Source organism: Acomys russatus, chromosome 17 (assembly GCF_903995435.1).
Source record: "Acomys russatus chromosome 17, mAcoRus1.1, whole genome shotgun sequence".
Taxonomy (NCBI): Eukaryota; Metazoa; Chordata; class Mammalia; order Rodentia; family Muridae; genus Acomys; species Acomys russatus.
In genome coordinates this window covers 45,660,358-45,686,601 of record NC_067153.1, presented here as the reverse complement: position 1 = coordinate 45,686,601, position 26,244 = coordinate 45,660,358, and the positions used below count along the sequence as shown (strand labels likewise).

The 26,244-nt window shown below is 47.7% G+C and overlaps 1 protein-coding gene across 2 annotated transcripts; it reads left to right on the top strand.

Annotated features, from left to right (window-relative positions):
• Positions 1-112: 112 nt before the first annotated feature.
• On the top strand, positions 113-26,076 carry Poldip3 (DNA polymerase delta interacting protein 3). 2 transcript variants are annotated; one of them, XM_051160096.1, is made up of 9 exons: positions 113-279; positions 12,170-12,560; positions 13,244-13,330; positions 15,943-16,038; positions 18,127-18,306; positions 18,821-18,898; positions 21,866-21,995; positions 24,385-24,451; positions 25,560-26,076. In XM_051160096.1, the coding sequence occupies exons 1-9, from the start codon at positions 221-223 to the stop codon at positions 25,735-25,737; spliced, it is 1,266 nt and encodes a 421-aa protein (XP_051016053.1). In that variant the 5' UTR covers positions 113-220; the 3' UTR covers positions 25,738-26,076. The 2 variants fall into 2 exon arrangements, with proteins under 2 accessions (XP_051016053.1, XP_051016054.1); XM_051160097.1 differs by lacking the exon at positions 13,244-13,330.
• Positions 26,077-26,244: the final 168 nt, after the last annotated feature.

Genomic DNA, 26,244 nt, shown 5'->3' with positions numbered 1-26,244 from the left:
GGAAAAATCAACCCCAACACTCTGACCTCCACATGCAGATTAGAAGTAGGTACCGCAAAGGCTCACGGGGAGCGGCCCCACCCCCTTCCGTTCCGGGTTTCGTTCGCGCTATCGCGAGAGTCCGTCGTCGCGGTGTCGGAAGCTGTTCGTCGCTCCGGCCAAGGGGCGGGCTCGCTGCTGACGGCCTCTCCTCCGCTCTCCGCTAGTTTGGTGGCGCAAGATGGCCGACATCTCGCTGGACGAGCTCATCCGGAAGCGCGGGACGACGACCAAGGGACGGTGAGCGGCCTTTTTCTCTATGTGGGGCTCGCTGCTTTCTTCTTGGGGTTCGGGGACGGAGGAGGGAGCAGCCCGAACGCGGCGCGAGAATCCGCTTGTGCCCGCCCCCTGCGTTCGCCGCGCTCCTTATTGGCCGGTCCGCGCGGGCCCAGCGGCTCCCCAGCCCACTGGCTGCCGAGCCCGGGAGCCGCGGCCGCAGGCAGGCCGAGGGCCGGGCTGGGCCGGGCCTTCATCCCGGGGGACTGGGTCGCAGGGTCCACGGTAACCCCGCCTTTGGGCCCTTGGAGTGAAGAGGACGGAAGTTGAGCCGACCCCAGCCCAGGGCTCTACGTGTCGTATTCTGCGGGTTCTCCTATGTCACTGTGGTTAACCGCGACCCGCTGAGGGGCTAAGAGCTTTCCGATGCCAAGTGCCTGTTCCTTTTATTGTAATATCTGTAATATATATATTTTTTGTTTTGTTTTGTTCACTTGTTTTCTTGAGACGGGGACGGGGTTCTCAACATAGCCGGCGCAGGCCTCGGACTCGCTGTGGCGCTGGGGCTGTCCTTAAATGCCTGGATACCCCACCCATTTCCCAAGTGCTGAGATGTCAGCCGTGCTTGTGTCTGGCCTCCTCTGTGTTGCCCAGGCTGGTTTCGAACTCCTAGACTCACATCGATCCTCCCGCCTCAGCCTCTCGGTAGCTGGGGCTCCAGACACTTTGGTGGTGTTTAATTGTCTTACACCCTTTTCACGAACGGGAAGCTGGAGCCTGGGAGAAGGTAGGGTGACTTTCCCAAGGCCACAGAGTGCCACCCCTGGCCTCGGTGGCCTCGGGCAGAGATAGAAAAACAGTGGGAGAGGGTGCATTGGCGTTGAGTGTGAGGAAGCGGTAACTGGGCTAGTGAGTTTGTGAACGCCCTGCTCGAGTTAGGTACGCTGTTTCCCAGACGTGGATCTGCCCAGCGGACGCTAAGGCTTTCTCCCACGCCTGTCTAGTGACCGCTTTCGTCTTCCATACTGAAGCCTATGCCCCTCTAATCCCAGCGTTGCAGCCTGTCATCTCCATCCAGCTCATCTGCCTTCTGGGTCACAGTGAAATGGTCCTGAGGACATAGTTATTGACAGCCACGATCATTAAGCCATTTAAAAGTTTCCGGTCTTTTTATAACGGCCGGGCCAAGAGAGACTTCTACCTCTGAAAAGTCCTGGCGATCAAGCTCAGGGGTACATGGTTTTAAAAGATGTTTTCTTCAAGGCTGTCAAATACAAAGAGCCAAAACACTAAGAATGTAACATTTATATAAGTCCTGATTGTTTCATGGTTCTTCTTGCTATGGGTAGTTTGTGGTGTATATGTGTAATAATATAAATGTATATGGAAAAAAGAAAGGGTAAACCAGTTACATGACTGCTGGGGCAGGGGGTCACATTAGTGAGGAATCTGGGGTGGCCAAATAACATATCCCCCCCCACACACACACACATACAGGGTTTCTCTGTGTAGTCTTGGCTGACCTAGACTCACTTTGTAGACCAGGCTGGCCTCGAACTCATAGAGATCCACCTGTCTGCCTCCTGAGTGCTGGGATTAAAGGCGTGCACCACCACGCCTGGCTTAACATGTATTTTCTTGAAAAGCTGGGTTGTGTTTTCCAGACACCTACATGACTTTTTTTGTTTTGTTTTGTTTGTTTTTCAAAACGGGTTCTCTGTGTAGCCCTGGCTGTCCTGGAGCTCTGTAGACCAGGCTGGCCTCAAACTTACAAAGACCCTCCTGCCTCTCCCTCCCAAGTATTGAGATTAAAGGCTTAGGCTACCATGCCCAGCAGAGAATTTTGCTTTTATGTGAAGATTGGATTGGAACAAGAGTATTCTGGAAGACCAGAAGACAGTGCAAGGGTTCAAACTTCCTAAAATCCCATTTCACTTGCACAGCCAACAAACACTAGACCAGAGGCTCCATGTCAAGTTCTGTGAAGAGTCTGAACAATTTCAGTAAGTAAATGTCATTTCCCACATTGCTTAGTGCTTCCTAGAAGAAATCGCTATTCTGGCAACTTCAGCTTTAGTATTATGTAGCTATCCCAGGAAGAGCCTTGTGTTTAGAAACTTAGAGTATGTGGCTCCTGGGGCAGCTACTTTCTTAGTGGGTGTGGCAACGGCAGAGCCTTCTAAAGCTCTCCCGCTGGTTAAGCCCTCCTCACTGCTTATTACAAGACTGTGGACCCCAAAGCACACCAAATGCAGTCAGAATCTAGGGCAAACAATCTGAGAGCAGCACCAACCTGGGAGCCAAAGCTTGTGTGGTGTAGCCAGGCTGGAGAGCCCGGCACCAACTGCCTTTGGAGTATGTGTCTTCCAGAGCGGAAGGGTCGGTGTTCCCTGTCCCTTCCGCTCCCCCCACTAATCAGGAAAAGATGCTTTGATGAATGCCTATTTGTAGAATAAGGAGAGTGGTTTGAGTGACACTCATCCATCTCTTGAGGAGATCCTGCTGTCCCGCCCACACGTGCCACCAGTGATTTTAGGTTGTGAAGAACCCTCTGCTGAGTCTGCGCTGCGCAGACAGCTGTGTGTTGGCTGTGCCTCCTGTTGACTTCTGCCTTAGACTGTCGAGCCTCTGATTAAGTTAGTTGAGGCAGCCTCTCTCCTTCCTTCGACTGGTGTAGTTCTCGATGGGTCCAGTTAGAGTGTGCTAGAGTCGGTCAGCTGAGAGCTGCGTGTCCCATTTCCGGAGTGCTTGGAGCCACAGAGGGCAGGCGGCCGGCCATCTACGTGTGGCCCTCATGTTTCTCCTGCTGAGATAGGCTGAAGCAGACGTAGCTCCAGACACAAAAAGCATGGGGAGGAAGCTGAAGATTCTTCAGAAAAGGAGTGTGTCCTGGTGTCTTGTCCTTGTTACTAATTTGGATTAAACTGTATTTGTTTCTCTGTATAAAAGTGATCTCAGGGCTGGGTCAGTGGTTAAGAGCACTGGCCGCTCTTCCAGTGGACCTGGGCCTGACGCCCAGCATCCACATGGCAGTGCACAACTGTAACTGTAGTCTCCGGGAGTCTAACACCCTCTTTTGGCCTCTCTGGGCATTACATGTACACGGTACACAGACAATACATTCAGACAAACATTCATATATACAAAATAAAAAATAAATCTTCAAACAACCACCTCAGAGCCAACAAGATTGATCACCAAGTTAAAGAGCCTGCCACCAAGCCTGACAGCCTTAGTTCCATCCCAAGACCTGTTTGGTAGAGGGAGAGAATAGATTCCTGAAAGTTGTACTCTGATCTCTGCATTTGTGCTGGGGTGCATGCGTAGCCACCCACATATACAAATAAATGTTTTGTTCTGTTTCTTTTAAATATAACTCAGGCTACCTTCATGGTCCTCTTTTGTATCAGACATCTGGAGGTGGCCTTGGCTCTGTAGTCCACAGAACCAGGAAGGCAAGGCATCCCCAGTCCTTCTACACACCCTCAGGGTATGCCAGGTTCTATTTGGAGAATAGGAGTAAGAAGGGTCCAGTGGGCACCTGCCCTCTCATTGGCCTGCAGCACCCTTTCCCAGGATCTCAAGGAGTGCTGGGGGACTTGAAAGCCATTGCAGATGGTTCAGAGGTTAAGAGCACTGACTGCTCTTCCAAAGGTCATGAGTTCAATTCCCAGCAACCACATGGTGGCTCACAACCATCTATAATGAGACCTGGTGCCCTCTTCTGGTGTGCAGACAGAATGCTGTATACATAATAAATCTAAAAAAAGAAAGAAAGAAACCTATTGCGAAGTTTCACTACTGATCTTGTTGTCCAAGGTGGGGCAGGGCAGAGTCTTGCTCAAAGCTACCCTCCTTCACCTTCCCAAAGAAAACTGTGTGAGTGTATTCAGGAAACTCAGTAGTCTCTACAATGGGATGTGAGGCTGGAGACCACCCATAGGGGAGGGCTTTGTTACAGAGCCTTCGGCAGTTCTGGGGTGGGTAACATAATTGACTCTGTTTTAGAGGCCTGCCTTAGCGGGAGTGTTTATTTGAAGAATTCCTGATGACTAATGCCTGCCCTGTAACCAGTGCTGCTGCCCGCTGGGATGAATAGCTGTCTTTTCATGCAGGAAGAGGAGATGTGATTATAGAAAGCTGGAACACAGAGGTCCTCAAAAGGAGTTGAAAGAATGCATGTAACCGGGCAATGAATGCATCGAATTGCAAAGTAGCTACTCCCAGCCGGAGCAGTGCCTACATCCCTGACTGCCAGATCCTCCCCTCCACAAATGCACCCTAGGTGTACCAATGACAAATGGCATGAGTAGAGGTGGCCCCTAGGGTTATGTGACATGGCAGTGCTGAGCTGTTTTCATTACTATCCTGTGTTTTTCAGTATAGCCCTGTCACCAAGTGAGGCATTGTTGTAGATTAAAATGTCGGTCCAGGTTATCTTGGTGACTTACTGTGAGCAGCTGAGCACTTTTGTCAGGTGTTCTTCATGTGCGTTCTCACCCTGAGCAGCAGTAGAGTGTCTCTGTCCCTGAATAGGACAGTAGTCACCTGTACTTTGAAGCTGTTAATAGTGGCTGTTTGTTGGTGTTTTAATAGATTGAGGGACATTCAGATCTGTTCTTCACCTGTAGTGCCTAGGATTAGGGCAATCTTCCTGAATATTATTGTAGCCCTACTTACAAGTTTGTGGTGTAGGGTTTACTGGTTTGTTTTGTTTTAAAGATTTACCTAACCAGTGTAGTATTCCACACTTTGTCCCAGCACTAGGAAGCAGGGTCAAGTTGATATCTTGAGTTTGAGGCCAGCCTGGTCTACATGACAAGTTCCAGTTCAGCCAGAGCTACACTTTGTTTTTGATTATTTGCCTGCACGTACATGCATGCCTGGTGCCTTTGAAGGGTCAGAAGAAGGCATCAGATCCCCTTGGTGCTCTGCAAGAGCACCAAGTGCTCTTAGGTACTGAGCCTCTCTCCAGCCCCTGCCCCGTTCCTGACTGATGTTTTGTTGTTTAACTGACTGATGGAATGGATAACATAACTTCTCAAAAAGCAGCATTGATGTTATGGGGTCTAGAATGTCACACATTTCCCTTTGTTAGGTTGTTTCAGAAAATTGAGGTAGGGAAGCAGACAGACTTAGTCTCACCTGGCTGAGGCGGCTTCATTGGAGCAGCGTGGGCTACAGCCTTCCTGAGGGGTGGAAGTTGAATACGTTTAAAGGGGCAGGGGACTAGTCTATACATGTGCGCATATATATGGGTAGCTACCGGGAAGTTAAAGCTATTTTTTGTGGTTTGACTGAGAGCAGGTTGGGTTGTTTTTTATACTGGGCATGTGGTTTATGCAAGTGGAGCAGACTGGGGCTAAACTGTTCTTTATGGCTAGGGGCTAGTGCTCCGTATAGCCTGAGCCACTTCCTCGTGACCTGAGACTATTACCCAACAGATCCCAATTTGGAAGAGTAAAAAGGAGTAGGAGTTGTACCTACCCCTTACCTCCTTTCTTTCTTCCTCTGTCTGTCTGTCTGTCTGTCTGTCTGTCTCTTCCTTTTTTGGTTTTTTGAGACAGGGTTTCTCTGTGTAGCCTTGACTGTCCTGGACGTTGTAGACCAAGCTGGCCTCGAACTCACAGAGATCCGCCTTCCTCTGCCTCCTGAGTGCTGGGATTATGGGCCTCTGCTGCTATGCCCAGCTCAGTGTTGGATTCTTTCTAAAGTTGTTTAGTATTTTCTCTACTAGGCCTGATTGGTTTGCATAAGAACAGCACTCTTCTCTTAGGAAGCCCAGATGCCCTCCCTTTTGGCAGTCACTAAAGTCTAGTCCTCTGTGTAGGCTAACTGTTTTGTTGTATCAAGGTTACATCTTCCTTCATTTGACTGGCTTTGTTGTACCTGTTGGAGCCCCATCACTTGTCATTGGGAAGGAGGGCTTGATGGGTTATCTCCGCTGAAGAAACAAGCCAGTGGAAGCCAGATTAAAAGTGTAAAAAGGGCAGGTTTATTTGGGGAATGAGGCTCAGCAGCCTCTGGAGCACCTCGACTTGGTGGGGTTTTTAAGGATGGCAGGTGAAGGAAGATGACATGTCTGCCACCTGCTGGGCTTGGAGAGCCGGTGGCTCCAGGTTGGGGCGGTCATCAGGAATGCTGGGAATGTGGAAGCTTTCCTTTGAGGGGGCAGGGTTGGAGATAGGAGTGGGATTTACTGGACCATGTGGGGGAGGGAAGGGCAACCAGAGATGCCAGCTGAGCAGGGCTTACATGAACATTTTGTGTGGATGTAGGGGAAGTTCAGAGGGTAAAACACTTTTAAAAACAGGGTAAAAATGGTGAACATGAGGATAATAAAGATGAAAGAAGTGATGGGGAGGAGCCAGAGTGGAGGGAACTAAAACTCATACACACATTGGAAGAGGCTGTGGGTGAAGTTTTGTCTTGTCCCTGTGTCTTGGGCCCCATCTAAAACCAGTTAGGCTTTGTTGGTGTGGAAGCAGCGCCATTTTTGGAGGAGGGCACAGGTGCCATCCTTAGCAGGAGTCAGAGCTAGTCATGCACTCCTGCAGCAGCCAAACAAGTTAAGCTGATCTGAAATGTCTCTTTACGTGTTTGAGAGCTGGTAAGACAGAGGTGAGCTGATGTGGAAAGGCTTCAGTCTGTCTGTTCTGAGTAGCAGAAAGAGTGATGAATTGAATGACAGTCTCCGTCAGAGGTCACCCAAGCTGGTTTCAGAGGCTTGGGCTATGGATTTCTCTGAGCTGACGAAAGGGACAGTGTAGCAAGGGCAACAGTTAGAGTCCCTCAGAGGAGGATCCATCCAAGGGACCACAATAAAACTTGACAAATGGCTAGATCCAGAAAAGGTCAGGTGGTAATAACTGTATAACCTTGTGGGGGAACATTAAGGGATAGATTTTGGTTACTAAGGTTGAATGCAATTGCACAACTGTCCAGACCATAGACCTGAGTTTTGTAGAAAGATAACTAATTAGCAGTTTATTACATCAGACTCCTGCATAAGGAACAAGCACCTGGAAGTCTGCTACATTCAGCATCTAATTGGTAGTTTAGAAGAGAAATAGAACTCTTGTCATTTTTATAGGATTGTCTAGCGAAGTTTTCTCCTTTTTTTTGTTTTGTTTTTGTTTTTTGAAACAGGGTTTCTCTGTGTAGCTTTGGCTGCCCTGCACTCACTTTGTAGATCAGGCTGGCCTCGACCTCATAGCGAACCACTTGCCTCCGCCTCTGCTTCCCTAGTGCTGGGATTAAAGGCCACCGCCCAGCATAGCAAAGTTTTCAAAGACATCACTTGGGTAGTCTGAATAAATACCCCAAACTGTAAGTTTGGTAACAGAGTAGATGGCAGCCTCCTTTAATGGGGGAGTGGGTGGTTAGGGTGTGACCTTGGAATTAGCTTTTGGAAGAATTGAAAGCCAGGATAAAGGACAAGGCCTATTGAAATGTCATACGGGTCTATACCAGTCAGGTGAACATCTTTGGTACAGGTCCCCCTATTCACAATATCCTCCTCATATGTCACTTTAGGAGGCAGAGGGCAGAGCAATTGCTATTTGCCTCTGTTGTTTGAAGTATTTAGGATATAGATGTAGACTCTAAGATCCTCCAGGCAGAGAACCCATTCCCCTGTCTTGTGAGATGTGAGGAGTAATTTACCTGCACTACAGATAAGGAGTTTTTTCTGGTCAGGCCTACACAGCCACGCACAGGAGCAGTGGACTTTGGCAGGTCTTATTTTCCAGTGCATCTTTGTTCTGTAATGAGGCTAGCATGCAACCTACTCCAGTGCTGTGTTTCCTCCAAGGGAACTACCTGGGCCTGTGGATATCATGCCATGCAAGTGTATTATAAATCTAGCCACTTTGCTCATTGAATTTTCATTCATTTAAAACAGCTTTTTATTGATTTTTTTTGGGGGGTGATTTTTATATCATGTACCCCAATCCCACTCATCTCCCCACCCCACCATATCCACCCTCCATCCTTGCAACTCCTCCCTCAAGACAAAAACAAACAAACAAACAAACAGACAGACAAACAAATAAAAAGCTAGGGGTAGGTGGTGCACATCTTTAATCCCAGTACTTGGGAGGTGGATCTTTGAGTTTGAGGCCAGCCTGGTGTACAGAGTGATTTCTAGAACAGCCAGGGCTATACAGAGAAGCCCTGTCTCAAAAAAGCAAAATACAGAGAAACCCTGTCTTGAAAAAACAAAACAACGACAACAAAACCCAAAATGAATGGATGGATAGATAGAAAGAAAGAAAGAATGAATCTCACTGTGGAACTGTATGTCACACAGCACACCCTTTTGCCCAAACAGCTTTACTTGCCATGTTCATTGCAGTGAGTCATTGGTCTGGTTTGAGGCCTCTGGCTTTTCTACACTGTCAATCCTGGCTCTTCACTGGGACCCCGTCTCTGATATCCTGCTGTTGCCCTGTCATGGGAGGTCCTGCAGCTTTAGCTCTGTTGGACCAGCCCTTCATGTGCTCCAGCAGTTTGTAGATGGGGTAGGTGTTAGGGTATGCCAACTCAAAGCCTGCTTTGCATATGAATTAAAAAAGAATTTATTTTTATTTCATGTGCACTGGTGTTTTGCCTTCATTTATGTCTGTGTGAGAGTGTCAGATCTTGGAGTTACCGACAATTGTGAGCTGCCATGTGGGTACTAGGGATTGAACCCAGGTCCTTTGGAAGAGCAGTTAGTGCTCTTAACCCCTGAGCCATCTCTCCAGACCTGCATATGAATTGTTAACTACTAACTTTTGTGGTAGGTTTTAAATTACTTAGATGGTGGGAGAAATATTCAGAGAGCCACTAACCCCTAGTGTAGTGTTTTTAACTTTTATATATTCATCTCTCTTGGTTAAAAAAAAAATGTGTCGTGCTACGTGTGGTGGTGCACACCTGTAAACCTAGCACTCAGGGAGGCAGAGGCGGAGGATCTCTCTGAGTTTGAGGCCAGCCTGGTCTACAAAGTGAGTCCAGGACAGCCAAGGCTACACAGAGAAACCCTGTCTCAAAAAACAAAACAACAAAAAAATTATGAGATATGACAGTCAACATTCATCATTTTTTGGTAAGGAAATTTTGTAGGGGGAGGTGTTGAGCAATAATTGCAGCCTTTACTCAGTTTATTTTCATTGCTGCATAGTGGGCCTCCTTCCCGTTTTTACATCCTGAAAACTTTGAGGTCTCATATAACTAGGGCCTACTTGTGCACAGCCAGCTAGGAGGAGCGACTGAAAGTCCAGTGACCCTACCTCTTTCTTCCTTTTAAAGCACTATTACATTGAACAAATCCAGGTGTTTTTTGTTTGTTTGTTTTGTTTTTCAAGACAGGGTTTCCCTGGGACTCGCTTTGTAGACCAGGCTGGCCTTGAACTCACAGCAGTCTATCTGCCTCCTGAGTGCTAGGATTAAAGGCGTGCGCCGCCATCCCCCCCCCCCCCCCCCCCCCCCCACATCCCCCGGCAAGTCCAGCTGTTTTAAGCAGGTACAGCTGGCATTCTGAAGATGGCCATTGTTTAGCTTAGAAGGCCCTGTGCAACATCACCTTAATAAGAGACAGTTGAAGTCAAATTACACACAGAGTAGCACAGTCATTATCACATGTGTACATTCGTTAAAGCCGTTAGACCTTGTAAGTTTCCAGGTAAAACCTTATAGAAAACATAAGACAGCCTTTATAACTTAGCGTGTAAAGGTGGTTTGTTGTTGTTGTTGTTGTTGTTGTTTTAATCATAATCATCACTAAATGCAGTTTATATCGGCTGCCAGAGCCCTGTTCAAGTTGAGATGCTGGAGTTGTTACTGAGATGTTTTGGGCAGAAGGTCCCTTTCATCCATTTCATGTATGGCCACCATGTCGCTGCTTTGATTATAGACATCATGAAATAGCCAATGGTATTTCTGTTGGAAATAGCTTGCCTCTTGTTTGTGTGTATTGTCATTTTTCCTGGCCTGTTCTATTCTCCTCCCTGTCATGGAGTCAGGGCTAGCCTGACCCAGATCAGAGGCTTTGGAGGAAACATTGATAAATAAGCCGTGTCACTTTGTAGACCAGGTTGGCCTGGAATTCACAGTGATCTGCCTCCCATGCTAGGATTAAAGCCGTGCGCCACCATGCCCAGCTTCATTTCTCATTTTTTGGTTTTTCCAGACAGGGGTTCTCTGTGTAGCCTTGGCTGTCCTGGGCTCACTTTGTAGACCAGGCTGGCCTTGAACTCACAAAGATCCACCTGCCTCTGCTTCTCAAGTGCTGGGATTAAAGGTGTGCACCACCACGCCTGGCTCATTTTTAATTCTTTTTTTTTCTTTTTTTTTTTTTTTTTTTTTTTTTTGGTTTTTCGAGACAGTGTCTCTCTGTATAGCCTTGGCCCTTGGCTGTCCTGGACTCGCTTTGTAGACCAGGCTGGCCTCGAACTCACAGCAATCCACCTGCCTCTGCCTCCCGAGTGCTGGGATTAAAGGCGTGTGCCACCACACCCAGCTTTTTTTTTTTTTTTTTTTTTTTAAGATTTATTATTTTCACAATATTCTGCCCACATGCCTGAAGAGGACACTAGATCTAATTATAGATGGTTGTGAACCACCATGTGGTTGCTGGGACTTGAACTCAGGACCTTTGGAAGAACAAACAGTGCTCTTAACCTCTGAGCCATTTCTCCAGCCCCCTCATTTCTAATTCTTAAAAACAATTTAAAATTTTATTTATATGTATGTGCGTGCCCTTGTTTGTGTGCTCCCTTGTGTGCGGTGCCTGAGGGTAGAGCCATCAGATCCTCTGCAGCTGGAGTTGCAGGCAGTTGGCTGTGGGCCACCTGGTGTGGGTGCTGGGAACCAAACGAGTCTGGGAGACTAGCCTGTGTTTTTAGCCACTTTGCTATCTCTACAGCCTTCATTTCTAATTTTCAGAGTTTCTGAAATTGTACATTTTTGTTACTGCATAGCTACTTTCTAATTTTTTTAGATTTACTTATTTTATGTGTATGAATGTTTTGCATGAATGTATGTAATGTGTTATGTGCACCATATGTGGGCCTGGTGCCCTTCGGAGGTCAGAAGAGAGCATTGGATTCCCTGGAATTGGCGGTGGTGGTAGCTGTAAGCCACCGTGCCAGTCCTGGGAACTGAACCTAGGTCTGCTGCTCGAGCAGCAATTTTACCCACTGAGCTCTGTCTCTAGCCTGTTTCTTTTTTATTTTTCTGAACTGTGTCTTGCAGCTCAGACCAGCCTTGGATTCACAGTCTTCTTGCCTCCGTCTCCAGAATGATGTGATTACAAGCATTTCCAATGCCTGGCTATTAAATATTTATTCTTCATTCTATTATTAGTCTTCTGAGTGCTGACACCTACACATTGGTTCTCTCAGTCCTAGTAAGAGGTGTCTGCCAGGAGAGAGGCACCATTTGTTTTAAGAAGCAGCTTTACAAGCTGGGAGTGGTGGCTCATGTCTTTGATTGCAACACTTGGGAGGCAGTGGCAGGCCGATATCTGTGAGTTTGAGGCCAGCCTGGTCTGCAAGTGAGTCCAGGACAGCCAAGGCTACACAGAGAAACCCTGTCTTGAAAACAGACAAAAAGGAGGCAGCTTTACCAGGTCTGCCTTCCACAGGGAGAGCAGGCATAATAATAGATACCCCAGGGTACATAAAGGAGTGCCTGAAAGCATGGTCAGGGGAGCAAACGGTTTTAACTGGTGATGGGGTCTCCATAATTTTGTTTCTGAGGCAAAGTTAGAAGCCGGAGACAAGAAAGAAGTATGTACGTTTCTGTGTATTTGGGAGCAAGCAGGGTTCTGGAAATTCCAGGACAAGCTCAATGCTAGGTATCCCCAGCTCTCCTCCATGGGCTGCTGTTGATCCCCAGACCCATTGACTGCTGCGGTTTATGTTTGCAGGCTCAGTGCCAGACCAGGAGTTGGAGGTGTCCGCTCTCGAGTTGGGATCCAGCATAGTCTTCTCAGCCAGCCGGCGCGCACGGCCACCTTCCAGCAGAGATTTGATGCTCGGCAGAAGATCGGCCTCTCAGATGCTCGCCTCAAGCTGGGAGTCAAAGACGCCCGGGAGAAGCTTCTGCAGAAAGATGCCCGGTTTCGGATTAAAGGGAAAGTACAGGATGCCAGAGAGATGCTGAATTCACGAAAGCAGCAGAGCACTGTGCCCCAGACGCCCCGCCAGGTGGCTGACGCCCGGGAGAAGATCAGCTTGAAGAGGAGATCCCCTGCCACCTTCACAAGCCCACCCATTGGGACTGTGACCCCTGCTCTGAAACTCACCAAAACTATCCAGGTAGGTTGTGGCTCCTATCCTGCATTTCCAGAAACCTGGGAAGAAAGTGAGAAGCATGCTGGAAGAAGTGGGGAATGGCAAAAATGCAGTTGTTCCCAGTGTTGATCCAGCTCTTTCTGGCTTACAAAAAGGCATAAAGCACATAAGACAGTCTTGTGGAGCACAGGACATTGTCTTTCAGAGAGGAGGCTCACCAGAATGAACTGACTTTCCAAAGTGAAACAGAAGTAGAGAAAAAAACAGAACACAAAGCATGCTGTGCGCATGCTGGGCAGGTACTTACAAGTTCTATCTTATTTGTTCCTCACTCAAAATTTAGAATTAGTAATTAAATTAAAATTTCAGTTTTATAAGAAAGGATCTGTAAGAAATGTGAAATAGTGTATCTGACATTACTCACTCAGCCAATCAGTGCAAGGACCAGGATAGGAGCCCAGGAAGTGACTGCTTGTCCAGTATCCTGGCCACCCCACACAGCCACCACTCTAGAAGGAAAGGAAACTGCATTTAATTTGGGATAGAAGCACCAGTTGTTGACTGAGGGAAGTTCACTAAGCCCTTCACGTCCATTATTGTATGACCTTTGCTGATGCTTGTACATGCCAACCTATATCAAGTTCATTGACCTACTCGGAATGCACATAAACCCTCTGGGATGGATTGTGACCACTGGATGTTTCTAGGTTCCACAGCAAAAGGCCATGGTGCCACTTCATGCCCATCGTGCTGGAATGAGGATCAATGTTGTCAATAACCACCAGGCTAAACAGGTAGAGTGAGTGTGCATGCGTGTGTTCATGAGGTCTGCTTGGGTAGATCGATTGAGCACTGGCCTAGGGCTCCTATTTCAAAGTGTTAGAAGAAACTTTTCACTTTGAAGTTTGTGAGTTTTAAGAATAAACTTGTGCTGGCTGTGGTGGCGCACGTCTTTATTCCCAGCACTTGGGAGGCAGAGGCTGGCGGATCGCTGTGAGTTCAAGGCCAGCCTGATCTACATAGTGAAAAAGCAGCAGCTGCCCCTTTGGAGACATGACCTTTAATCTCAGTTCTGTGAGGTTGGGCCAGAGCTCATGAATCTGAGGCCTGCAGGGCCTATATAGTGAGTTCAGGACAGCCTGGGCTACAGAATGAGACCTTGTGTTAAAAAAAGAAAGAAACTTCTTCTCCTTTTAAAGATTTATTTACTTATTATTATACAGTGCTCTGCCTGTGTATACATCTGTAGGCCAGAAGGGAGCATCAGATCACATTATAGAAGATTGGGAGCCACCATGTGGTTGCTGGGAATTGAACTCAGGACCTCTGGAAGAGCAGTCAGTGCTCTTAACCTCTGAGCCGTCTCTCCAGCCCAGAAAGAAACTTCTTAATCTAGGCATGGTATATCAGAGTCAGGAGGGTCACAAAGTCTAGGATAGCTTCAGCTACTAGGGAGACCTTGTCTCCAAAAAGAAACTTTTTTTTGAAACAGGGTCTCACGTAGACCGTGTGGTCTGCTACTCCTGCCTCCACCTTGGTGGTGTGTTGTGCTGCAGATGAAACCAGAGCTTTTGCATTTTACCATCTAAACAGCAACACCTCAGCCTCGGAGAAGAAATTTTTTCTTGAGAGAGGAGAGGTATAAAGGACAGTAGAAGACAGGAAAATTAAATTGTTTGCTATTATAAACATTACATGTGTCTAATGTAGAAAAACAGCCTCATGTGCCTGTTCAGCAAGCTAGGCACCATTGTTATTCTGCTGTGGCTCCTTTCCAGGCTTTTTGTTTGTTTGTTTGTTTTGTTTTTTTGTTTTTTCGAGACAGGGTTTCTCTGTGTAGCCTTGGCCATCCTGGACTCACTTTGTAGACCAGGCTGGCCTTGAACTCACAGCGATCTGCCTGCCTCTGCTTCCCAAGTGCTGGGATTAAAGGCATGCACTACCACGCCCGGCTAGGCTTTTTGTTTTTAAAATGTGTATCAGTGTTTGTGTGTGTGTGTGTGTGTGTGTGTGTGTGTGTGTGTGTGTGTGTGTGTGTGTGTGTGTGTGTACGTACGTACGTGTGTATGTATGTATGTGTACTGCACGCATGCCTGTTGCTGTGGAGGTCAGAAGAAGGTCCCTGGAAGAGCTGCACCCTTCATGTGGGTGCTGGGAACTGAGGGCAGTCTCTAGGCACTGGGAGTGGAGCTCAGGGCCTTATGGTGCTAGACAGGTACTGGACCACTGATGCTCTGCTCCAGCCCTGCTTCCTGGTTTTTCATTTGCTATTGCTACTTTTTAATTACCTGCCTGGCATTGAGGTTATGTTCTCACCCAATTTTGTAACATCCTTTTTTTTTTTTTTTTTTTTTTTTAATAATTCATTTCAACTTTGTAAAAACATCTTTAAAAACTGGATAATCTGCTGATTTGACATTTTCCCTACTAGAAATACTCTGCTGTGGACATCTTTGGGGTAAAACTCTTTGTAGGGTTTAGGTTACAGACCAAACTGGGATGATTTTCTAAGCCAAATGATAGTCATGTACTCCACAGTGACACTGTGCTCAGGTAGACTGCCTACAGAGCATGTACCGGACTAGCTATGTAGTGGCCTCTACCATCTCACCATCTAGGCTTGTGTAAGTAGTGTCAGTATACTTTGTTGTTTCACAATGAAGTCCTTTCTCAGACTATCATTAGCTGAATATAATACATTGTAGAGATTCTGGATATGCATTTGCTACCTATGAGAAGGTATTTCTGGCCATGTATTAAATACCTGGGAGGCTGGGGACAGGAGGGTTGAGTTTTAGGCCAGCTGGGTTACATGGATGTTTCTGCCAAAAAGGAATTTGGGAGCACCTATAAGCAGGAGTTCTTTTTAGCTGTTTCTACTGGGTTCTGTGGGTAGGAGTCCCCTTGTGAGGATGGGAGCCCACGTCTCTCCAGGCCCCTGTCCTGTGCTCGTGTGTCCACCTCCTTCCTTAGTCCTGTTCATTCCAGCAGCCACTTCTCTGCTCTGGTTCAGAGGTGTGTTGAAGGCTGAGTGCCATGTTAGCATTTACCTAGCTGATCGACATGCTTATTCTGTGGTGCTGAGGGTCGCTGAGCAACATCTCAGCCCCAGCTACTGTTTCTTTTCCTTTCTTTCTCTTTCTCTCTTTCTTTCTCTCTTTCTTTCTTCCTTCCTTCCTTCCTTTCTTTCTTTCTTTCTTTCTTTCTTTCTTTCTTCTTTCTTTCTTTCTTTCTTTCTTCCCCAAGACAGAGTTTCTCTGTGTAACCTTAGCTGTCCTGGACTCACTCGCTTTGTAGATCAGGGTGTCCTTGAACTCACAGAGATCCACCTGCTTCTGCCTCCCGAGTGCTGGGATCAAAGGTGTGCACCACCATGCCTGGCTAGCTACTGTTTCTTTATTCTCAGAACTTATACGACCTAGATGAAGATGATGACATTACAACACCTGTTCCTACTAAACAGATGAAGTTTGCAGCCACGGGCAACTTGGTCCACCACATGGTATGGCAATTTTTCCTTTCCCTTGCACTCTGCACATTAGATCAAATGGATGGATGAGGTTGTAGAGAATCAGGCCTCCCATTGATTTGGGCTATGAGCTTTTTAGAACTATAACTAGCCAGTGCCTTGATCTTGTCATTGGACACTGGAGTGTCCAGGATTTGCTCAAGGTCCTACAGCAGTGATGAGCTGCAGTTCCTGGGGTTAGGTTTGAGACCCTTGAAGGGAATTGTGTCTTAGTCCATGCTCTGCTCCTATAGCAGTACAGCAGGCTGGGTCCACTGTACGCAGTATGAGCCTGGGTCCCTGTAAGCAGTATGATCTTACCAGAAGTCAGGAAAGGTGGGCTGCATCTGGTAAGGGCTCTGGTCACACATCATGCAGAGCAATGAGAGAGCAGTGTCTGGGAACCTGAGGGTCCTGCTGCAAAGACACAGCTTTGGCCATGATCCCAAGTGTGAAGCAATCTCCTGGGCACTTCTTGCAGTGGTTGTAAAGCTGAATGTTGCCAGTTCATTTATTTTCAAAGGGAAGAGGCCTTTCCAGTAATTGGACCATTTGGGTCTGCCTGCCTATCTGCTGGCTTAGTCCATGGCTAATTCCACTTGGAAAAGCAGTGCTCGCAGTCATTCGTGTGCAGCTCCTGCTCGTCTTCAGGGACATGGGTTCGTTTCTATGATAAGGAAGCAGCACAGAGAGGAGGATGAACCTCTTCCTCATTACCCAGCTTATGAGTCGTCAGTGGAGTTGTTGAGCTGAGTCAGCATGGCTCCCAAGTAATTTCTCAGACTCTTGAGACATAGAGAGTGGCTTGAGAGTGGATCTGGCATGGGGAGGATGCTTCAGCCAGACTTGGAGAAGCCTGGTGAGTTGACCCTTCCCCATACCCTCTGTGGCATCCCTCCTTTCTTCCTGTTCAGTGACAGCAAGCCTTAAAGTCAGCAAGCCACCTGCTGCTTTAGTTCATGCATCTTCTAGACATGAGACTGAGTTTCTGTTTCCAGGAGACCACATCCTCTGTGTGGGAGGGGCTGATTCTGATGGGCTGTACATGCTAGCTTTCTGCAGCCTGTCCTCCAGTCTGGGAACTATGCAGGCTATAGCTGTGTATGGTGCCTCTGCATTGCCAGATCAGAGCCCAAAAGCTAGGAATTCTGTGCCTTCCTAAGAGAGTTCTTAGGGCATGGGAAATGGCTCAGAGGCTAAGAGCACTGGCTTTTCTTCCAGAAGATCAGGGTTCAAGTCCCAGCATCCATATGGCAGCTCACAACTGTCCGTAACTTCAGGTCCAAGGGATCTGATAGATACACATGCAAACAAAACGCCAATGCACAGAAAATAAAAACTAATTTTTAAAAATGAAAAGAAAAAGACAGTTCTTTTCTACCCCACCCCCATAGGGTTTCTCTGTGTAGCCCTGGCTGTCCTGGACTTGCTTTGTAGACCAGGTTGGCCTTGAACTTACAGGGATCCACCTGCTTCTGCCTCTGCCTCCTAGAGTGCTAGGATCACAGGCATGTGCTGCCACGCCTGGCTAAAAAGACAGTTCTTATGACCAGCCATTCTGTTGTAGTGGAAGCCTGTGGCTCTTTTTTCCCCCCCTTTTCTCAAGCCCCTTCTCTCCTCTTTCCCTCCCCCCTCCCCTTTTCAAGACAAGGTCTCTCTGTGTAGCCTTAGCTGTCCTGGACTCATTTTGTAGACCAGACTGGCCTCGACTCACAGAGATCCACTTGCCTCTGCCTCCCCAAGTGCTAGAGTTACGGGTATGCACCACCACACCTGGCTGAGCCTGTGGCTCTTAAGTGAGTTTCTTGGTCAAGTCTGTATGGAATCCTCTTGCTAAGCACCAGCTCTATGGGAAGTGCCTTCTATGTGCCTCCCAGCAAGGGTTCTGGTCAGTGCATGGCTCTGTACTTTTCTCGCTTTTACTCTTCCCGACTGTCCATTACTGGTACTGGCAGCCAGCCAGCCCCTGCACTTGGGCTTGGACTGAGAGGCTTTGGGGATCTTGTGTTAGCTCATTGTTAGCCCTTCAGACAATGGTCTGTGTCTCTGGCTTCTCAGACTCCATCCTTCCTGTTTGTTCAGACTGGACTGAGCAGCTCTAAGCTGTCTGTATCCAAGGCCCTTCCTCTCACAAAAGTGGTTCAGAATGATGCCTACACCGCTCCTGTTCTCCCCTCCTCTGTTCGAACCAAAGCCTTGACCAACATGTCTCGGACACTGGTGAACAAAGAGGAGCCTCCCAAAGAGCTGCCACCTTCTGAGGTAAGGTGAACATTATCATCCCAGCTAAGTGTCAGCCTGTGTTGGGTGTCACTGTGCTGTGTGTCCTAAGAATACCCTGTGAAGTAGATGTTACCACTCCTCTCTGCAATGAATAAACAAACCCGTGTTCTCAGTCAGCTTGCTGGCCAGTAAGGAAGGACCATTGCAGAGAGATCACACTAGGTAGTGAGTGACATGGCATGGGGGTCCCAGAAAAGACCTATTGAGAACCACAAGGGGATGGCATTTTATGCCTCGCAGAAACTTAAGCCCATGCCATTTGAGCTGACTGGATCTGGAAGTATGGACAGCAGTCCATGCAGAGGCTTGGGTTGAAGGGCCTGCACATTTAAGAAGTAGCAGAAGTCTCCTGCTTTCTACAGTCCAGGAGACCCAGTGTGGTAGATGCACTCTGAATGGGGTTTCCTGCCATTCTAGGCAGTTGTCTGGAGTGAGTTTTGTGTGTTTGCATGCTGCCTTTTGATTCCTCCTCACATTCTTGTCTCTGTGGCAGCCTGTGCTCAGCCCCTTGGAAGGCACCAAGATGACTGTGAATAACCTGCACCCTCGTGTCACAGAGGAAGACATTGTTGTAAGTACCATCATGGGCCATCTGACCTTTTAAGTCACCATCTGCTTCTGTGGTATGTGTCCCTAGGACCATCCCAGTAGTGATTTGCTGGAACTTAAAGGATGGTTATGCTCAGGGTGAGTTGTTGTTTGTTTGTTTTTTACCACCCAATGGGTGGGGTCGGGCTAATAGGTATCACTCCCAGCAGGGTGACACAGGATCTACTTATTCTCCCAACAAGCTATGAGAGCACTTGACACCAAGGGCCTATTAAAGACTCAGTGCCCAAGGCTTTCTTGGAGCCTGGTGCTCACATGTGCTTAGCATGTACCAAAGTTCTATACTGTGCAGAAGCAAAGTAGGTGTTCACTATAAACCATACTTGTACTGTACGGATTGGTGTTGGTGAGCTGCTCCGTCAGCTACAAAACTGGGAGGCCCAGTTTTCAGACACCAGCCAAGGGCCTCACATGGGCTGTCTTGGGGTGGCAAAAGTGATCTTTAGGAGGAAAGAGCAGTGGAGGCAGCTGTTGAGAGCACAGCATTGGTGCAGCTCTGTTTGCTTTCTTCTGCACAACCTCTAGACAGCTTCCGCCCAGCCTGCCTGCATCATGGAGTGTCTTTCATGACAGGACTAGGAGGTTGCCTTTCATACCTGTCTTACTTTGCTGTAACAAAACACCATGACCAGACAACTTAGAAAAGAAAGCATTTAAAAGGGACTTAGGGTTTCCGATGATGAGAGCCATGTTCCCATGGCAGTGGGAACAGCTGACAGCTCACATCTTGTTCCACAAGTGGGAGGCAGAGAATTCTTTGAAACCTCAAAGCCAGTGACACCTCCTCCAACAAGGCCACATCTCCTAAACCTTCCCAAACAGTTCCACCAACTGGGGACCAAGCATTCAAATGCAAGCTTATGGGGGCATTGTCATTGTGCAGGGTTGCTGGTTGGTATTTTCCCTTCAGTCTTTGTAGCATCCTGTCTCCTTTGCTATCTGAAGGAGCAGGATGGTTTGGCAGGTTTGGTGGGTGACCTCTGTAGATTGCCTTCATAAGAGTTATGAGCATAGCTAATATGCCTGATAAATGTGAGCCTGGAAGCAGCCAGTGCTTCCTTTTCACTCAGCAGGGATAGTATGCACTCAGTGGAGCTATTCATTTAGAGACTCAAGTGTCCTTTGGACTGTCCTATGGTGATGACTACAACTGGAGACTCCAGCTTTTCCCTGCAGCCACATCTTAGGTTCAGCAGCTCTTGGTTGCTGGCTCTTTAAAACCAGCCTTGTCTACGTAGTGAGTTCTAGGACAGCCAAGGGTGCATAGTGAAATCATTTTTTTTTTCCCCTTAAGATTTATTTATTTGTTATTATGTATACCGTGTTCTGCCTGCATGTACACCTGCAGGCCAGAAGAGGGCATCAGATCACATTATAGATGGTTGTGAGCCACCATGTGATCTCTGGGAATTGAACTCCCAACCTCTAGAAGAGCAGCCAGTACTCTTAACCTCCTAGCCATCTCTCTAGCCCTCTGTCTGCCTGTCTGTCTGTCTATCTTATCTATCTATCTATCTATCTATCTATCTATCTATCTATCTTATCTTATCTTATCTATCTATCTATCTACCTACCTACCTACCTATCTACCTATCTAAAGACAGGATCTCTATGTTATCTTAGCTGTCCTGGACTCTCTTTGTAGAGCAGGCTGGCCTCGAACTCATAGTGATCCACCTGCCTCTGCCTCCTGAGTGTTGGGATTAAAGGTGTGCGCCATCACGCCCGGCTCATGAAATCATTTTAGAGATCTTGTCATTAGCCTTGTTCTCAGAGCATTATAGACGTGAGTGGCAGAAGCAGAAGTGAGTGGCAGAAGTGGCTTAAGTTCTGATTTGCCTCTCTCATACATCTTCACATGATAGTCCCTCTCTGGCCTCTGCCTCCCTTGTCACTAAGATGAGGTGGTTAGAAAATGAAGACAGCACGTACAAAGCACTCCTTTAAAAATGATTTTTGGGCCTGGAGAAATGGCTCAGCGGTTAAGAGCACTAAGTTCTCTTCCAGAAGTCCTGAGTTCAATTCCCAGCAACTGCGTGGTAGTTCACAACCATCTGTAATATGATCTGATGCCCTCTTCTGTCCTGCAGGTGTACATGCAAATAGAGCACTCATATACATACATAAATAAATCTTTAAAAAAAAAAATTTGGGGGGGGCCAGGCGGTTGTGGTGCACGCCTTTAATCCCAGCACTCAGAAGGCAGAGAGAGGCAGGTGGATTGATGTGAGTTTGAGGCCAGCCTGGTCTACCGAGTGAGTCCAGGACAGCCAAGGTTACACAGAAAAACCCTGACTCGAAAAGCCCAAAAAACAAAAACAAAACAAACAAAAAAAAGGTTTTAGTTGAAGCTGGTATGTAGCTCACACTTATATTGTAGTCAGTGCTAAGTGTCGCAAAGGCTGTGGCAGGAAGGGAGCTAGGGGAGGACACAGCCTACGAGTAGTAATCACTCAGCCAGCAGAAGGCAGCACCCATTGTCCGTCTGTGCCTAATTTACTGGGGCTCTACTGACCTAGTGCTCAAAGTGTCAGGCACCCCGTGACTCTCACTCACCCCGGGCTGAGTAGAACACCAGCACGCATAGTTCCAACAGTCTTCCTCCCTGGGATGCATTAGCAGCTGACTTTAATGAGCTTCTGCACCTGTCCTGTGGCTCTATCACAGTGCTCTCTGAAAGTCATTTGATAAGCTTGGGCCCTGCTCTGACAAGGAGTGCTGTGAGGTCCATGGTTGCACAGGGAGAACTTGGGGGTGGGGACATGACTTTGTGGGGGGGTCACAGGTATTGCAAGCCAAGAAAGGAAGAGCTGCAGCAGCAAAGGCCCTGCCCTGAAGTCCTGGGCATGAGGCTGCATGCAGTCCTTGGGGAGAGTTAACAGCAGGGAGTCAGGAGTTCCCTCCCGACCTCATTTGTGCTCACTTGCAGGAGCTTTTCTGTGTGTGTGGAGCCCTTAAGCGAGCTCGGCTGGTCCATCCTGGGGTAGCAGAGGTTGTGTTCGTGAAGAAGGATGATGCCATCACTGCTTATAAGAAATATAATAACCGATGTCTGGATGGTAAGTTAGAGGGGAACCTGCCACCACGCTCCCTCTCTGTCTGAAAGCAGTAGGCTTGTGGAGTAAGCTGTCCTCTGAGATTGCTACAAAGACATCTTAGGGAACTCATCCCTTAGGGCCTTCTGGGTAGCAGGAAGAGGCAGTGATGTGCACTGAGTAGTGCGTCTCTGTGGATGAGTCTCTTAAAGGCTCTAAAAGCCAGATGCCACAGCCTCTCTCTTCACCTGTGGGCTTGCTAGGAGCCAGCTTTCTCAGTGGCCGGGGCTCTTGGCTATGTGTTGGCTTCTGGATGAGATCGTCCTTTTTATAGCTCAGCTAAATGGCTGAGAGGAGCTCTGAGCCAGGCTTCTTTCCACTGGCTCATTGTGTGTGCGCTGAGAGCCTGCTGAGGATCAGGGCCCTGCATCAGATCAGGGGAGGCAGAGAATAAGAAAGGTGGCCTTGGTGCTCTGATTTGCATTTCCCTGGTGGCTAATGGTATTGATCCGAGCGTCGCCCATATGCGTGTCTTCTAGAGAAATGTCTATTCAGTTTTTCGCAGGCTGTAGCTGAGTTTGTTTGTTTTTGATTTTTGAGACAGAGTTTCTCTGTGTAGCCCTGTCTCTTTCTGTAGACCAGGCTGGCCTCAAACTCAGATCTGCCTGCCTCTGCCTCTCAAGTGCTGGGATTAAAGGTGTGTGCCACCACTGCCCAACTGGATTATTTAAAAAAAAAAAAAAAAAGCTGGGCTGTGATGATATACACCTTTTATCCCAGTATTTGGGAGGCAGAGGCTAGCCTGGTCTACAAAGCCAGTTCAGGACAGCCAGGGCTACACAGAGAAATCCTGTCTCGAAAAACCAAAGCAAACCAAACGAAAATCCTGAGTTGTAAAGGTTCTTCATATAATCACAAGGCTTGGGAAAGGCTCGTAAGGTGAAGCGCAGTAGAGTGAGGTGCTGATGTTGACCTCTGGCTCCACAAGAACACAGGCCTATCCTTAGGCCATGCACAGGGTTCCTCATGTAATTCTTAGGTCAGGTCTTTCAGGAAGTAAAGGGTGAACAATTGCTTATTTTCTCTCACTTGGCAGAATGTTGTCTGCTGGCCTTGAACTCACAGAGCTCTGCCTGCCTCTGCCACGTCTGGGTACATCTTACTGTATCTGATGGCAGACGTGATAATACTGAGGCAGTTCCAGGCAGTGCAGATTTACCAAATGTGACAGGGACATAGAGTGAGTACTGGTCCTGCAAAAAAAAGAAAATAGCACTGATAACCTCCTCTTTCATTTAGGGACTAGGAACCTTTACTTTGAAGAAAGGAAGGGCCTAACCCTGCCAGGCACTGTAAAGCAGAGCACACACAGCGTGATGGGCTGGGCCTGTGGTTAGCAGTGGCTTCAGTCCAGTTGCACCCTCTCCTTCCTTTGAGCAGATTCAGTCATCTCCACAGGCATTCCTAATAATCAGATTTTTGATTTCTTGAAAGAGTTCAATGTGTATTTTTGAGTCATTTTACTTGTGATTGCTCAAGGGTTCACGTTGTAATTGATCAGAACTAGTTTCAGGTTAATAGTGACTTGACTTGGGCACAGAATGCTCTCCTGCAGCATCTGGTCCCTTTGCACAGCATGTCTCACAGTGGAGTACAGCCTCCTAGCACTTGATCCTTGATGGACAAGGCAAGCTTCGTATAACAAGCCTTTCACACAGGGTCGTAGCTACACATTTACTTTGTGCCTAACAAACTTGTTAGAGTGGCTTCTCGCTGTGCAGCTCCTTCCTGCCCCACAGTCCTCATCTCCACTGTGAAGCAAAGTTCTGGCCTTTTTGTTTCCTGGCCTCATTACTAAGGACCTGCCAGTCCCAGGTTTCCTTAGTGTCTACATGTTAGTGTGTTTTCTGTAGCTGTGATAAAATACTTGAGGCTGTATTCTTTTTACAGAAAAGAAATGTATTTGGGGTGTTCAGAGCAGCACTGACATTGGTTTGGCTTAGACAAGGATTTACTAACTAGGCCTGTTCTCGTCACATAGTGTGCCGTCCTCAGTGACCATGTGCTTTACACAAGATGACAGGGTTATTAAGTTCAAGCAGGGAGGTGGGGAGAGACACTCAATGCCTTCCAAGCATAGAGTGTAGGGTCTAATGGGTGAAAGACTCGTTGTAGTCCAAGGTATAGATCAGACTTCACAGCTCTGTAGGATACACGTTCAGAAAATGGCCAGGTAGCTGCAGCCCCAGACCTCCCGTGCTAGGTAGCTTCTGCCAATACTTAGATCTCCCAGCTGTGCCACCATGCCTGGCTTCAGTGGTAGAATTTGACCCTTGGTTATGGAGTCGGTTATCCTTCCCCTCTGATGAGGAACAAGTCTCTTGATGGAGCCTTTTCTTTTTTTGGTTTCCAGGGCAACCCATGAAGTGCAACCTTCACATGAATGGGAATGTCATCACCTCAGACCAACCCATCCTGCTGTAAGTGCCAAGGGGACAGGCTGGGACAGATTCCTTGCTGGTTTACTTTGCACAGTCACCTCTTCTATTCTGATCCTCAGTGGTCAGTCAGGATGCTTGAATTAGAACCAAGCGGTTTGTCTCAAACTCTCCCCAGGGTTTGATTACAGTGGACTAATATGACAGTGTCCAGCGTCTCTGCAGGAAGTGGAGAGCAACTCTCACATCCCCTTTGTATGATCGCCATCTTCCTAGTGGAAAGTAACTGCACTTCCGTGTAATTGACTGTGTTAAGGCGGTGCTGGACCACATCTGGGCACATGTACCTGGCTCACTGTTGAGGACTTTCTGGAGCCTCAGGTGCATAGAATATTGAGGCTGGCAGGATAGCATTTTTCTTGAAAGGGGGAAGGTGAGAATGCCAGGGTGGGTGGAATTGTGCCAGGCAGGCTAGAGTGGACTTGGACATGCAAAGGCAGGATTTGAACCTGGGTAATAGATGCTGATTGGACCAGTCAATAAAACTGACCCAGGAGTAAGTTGTGCTTTAGAAATGTTTTAGAAAGGGGCTAGAGAGACAGTTCGGTTATGAAGAGTACATACTACTAAGTTGAGTGTGGTGGTGCACACCTTTAATCCTAGCACTTGGGAGGTAGAGCCAGGTGGATCGCTGTGAGTTCAAGGCCAGCCTGGTTGCTGGGAATTGAACTTAGGACCTCTGGAAGAGCAGTCAATGCTCTTAACTGCTGAGCCATCTCTCCAGCCTCATAATTTAAAATTAAAAAAATAAAAATATTGGAGGTTTTGATGACCTGATACGTTAGGAAATCACTGGGACAGGCAGGTCAGTGTGGCTGACTTGGAAAGATTTGCGTAACATGTCGCCATGTGTGACCACCCAGGAGAACACGCAGTGTTTCCAGATATGAAACTCAGCACTCAGCCACCTGCAGCTAGGTGTTTTGTTTTGTTTCACAGTAAATAAGAAAAAAAATGGCAGTTTCCTCCCAGGTGAAGTTAGATAGGGGTGGGAGCATGGTACTCCTCTCCTGGCTCCCGTCAGATGCTCCCTGGGACCTAGCACCGCCTGAGGGGAAACTGACAGGGATTTTGTTCTCTGCTCTCACAGGAGGTTGAGTGACAGCCCCTCAGTGAAAAAGGAGAGTGAGCCACCTAGGCGGGGAAACCCTGCCTCTTCTTCCAACCCTCCTGCTGAAGTGGACCCTGACACCATTCTCAGAGCGCTTTTCAAGTCGTCGGGGGCCTCTATGACCACGCAGCCCACAGAATTCAAAATCAAACTTTGAGGAGGGGAGCGAGGCAGCCAGAAACAGGGCAGAGGGTGGCTCTGTTTCCTAAGGCAAAGCTTGAGCCCAATGGGCCGTTGGACTGAAGCCCCCTGAGCAAGGAAAGGCACCAGGGAGAGCTTCCTCACTGGACGGGACCCACTTTTCTCTGTTCTACACTTTGCCCTCTGTGTAAAGTTGTATTTCTGTAGTGTTTGCTCTTTCCTCCACTCATCACCAAGGTAGGATGTGTTTGTTGGTGTGCCTCCCCTACCCTTGGCCCCAAGCTGATTTCTTCCCTAGAAATGGTGCATTGTTTCCCTGGGTGGCCTTCTTGTGGCCTCATGGGACACAGGACACAGGGGACTGTTGTTTTGTTTTTGTTTTGTTTTTTTCAGTTTTCTTGTTCTGTTCAAGTTTTCAAACAAAATGGGACGAAGGGAACCTCTTGCCCTTTGGTGGGCACTAGGTCAAGCTTGGGGCCTGCATTAGGTCGCTGGCCTCTTGTCATTTCCAGACCTGACTGCT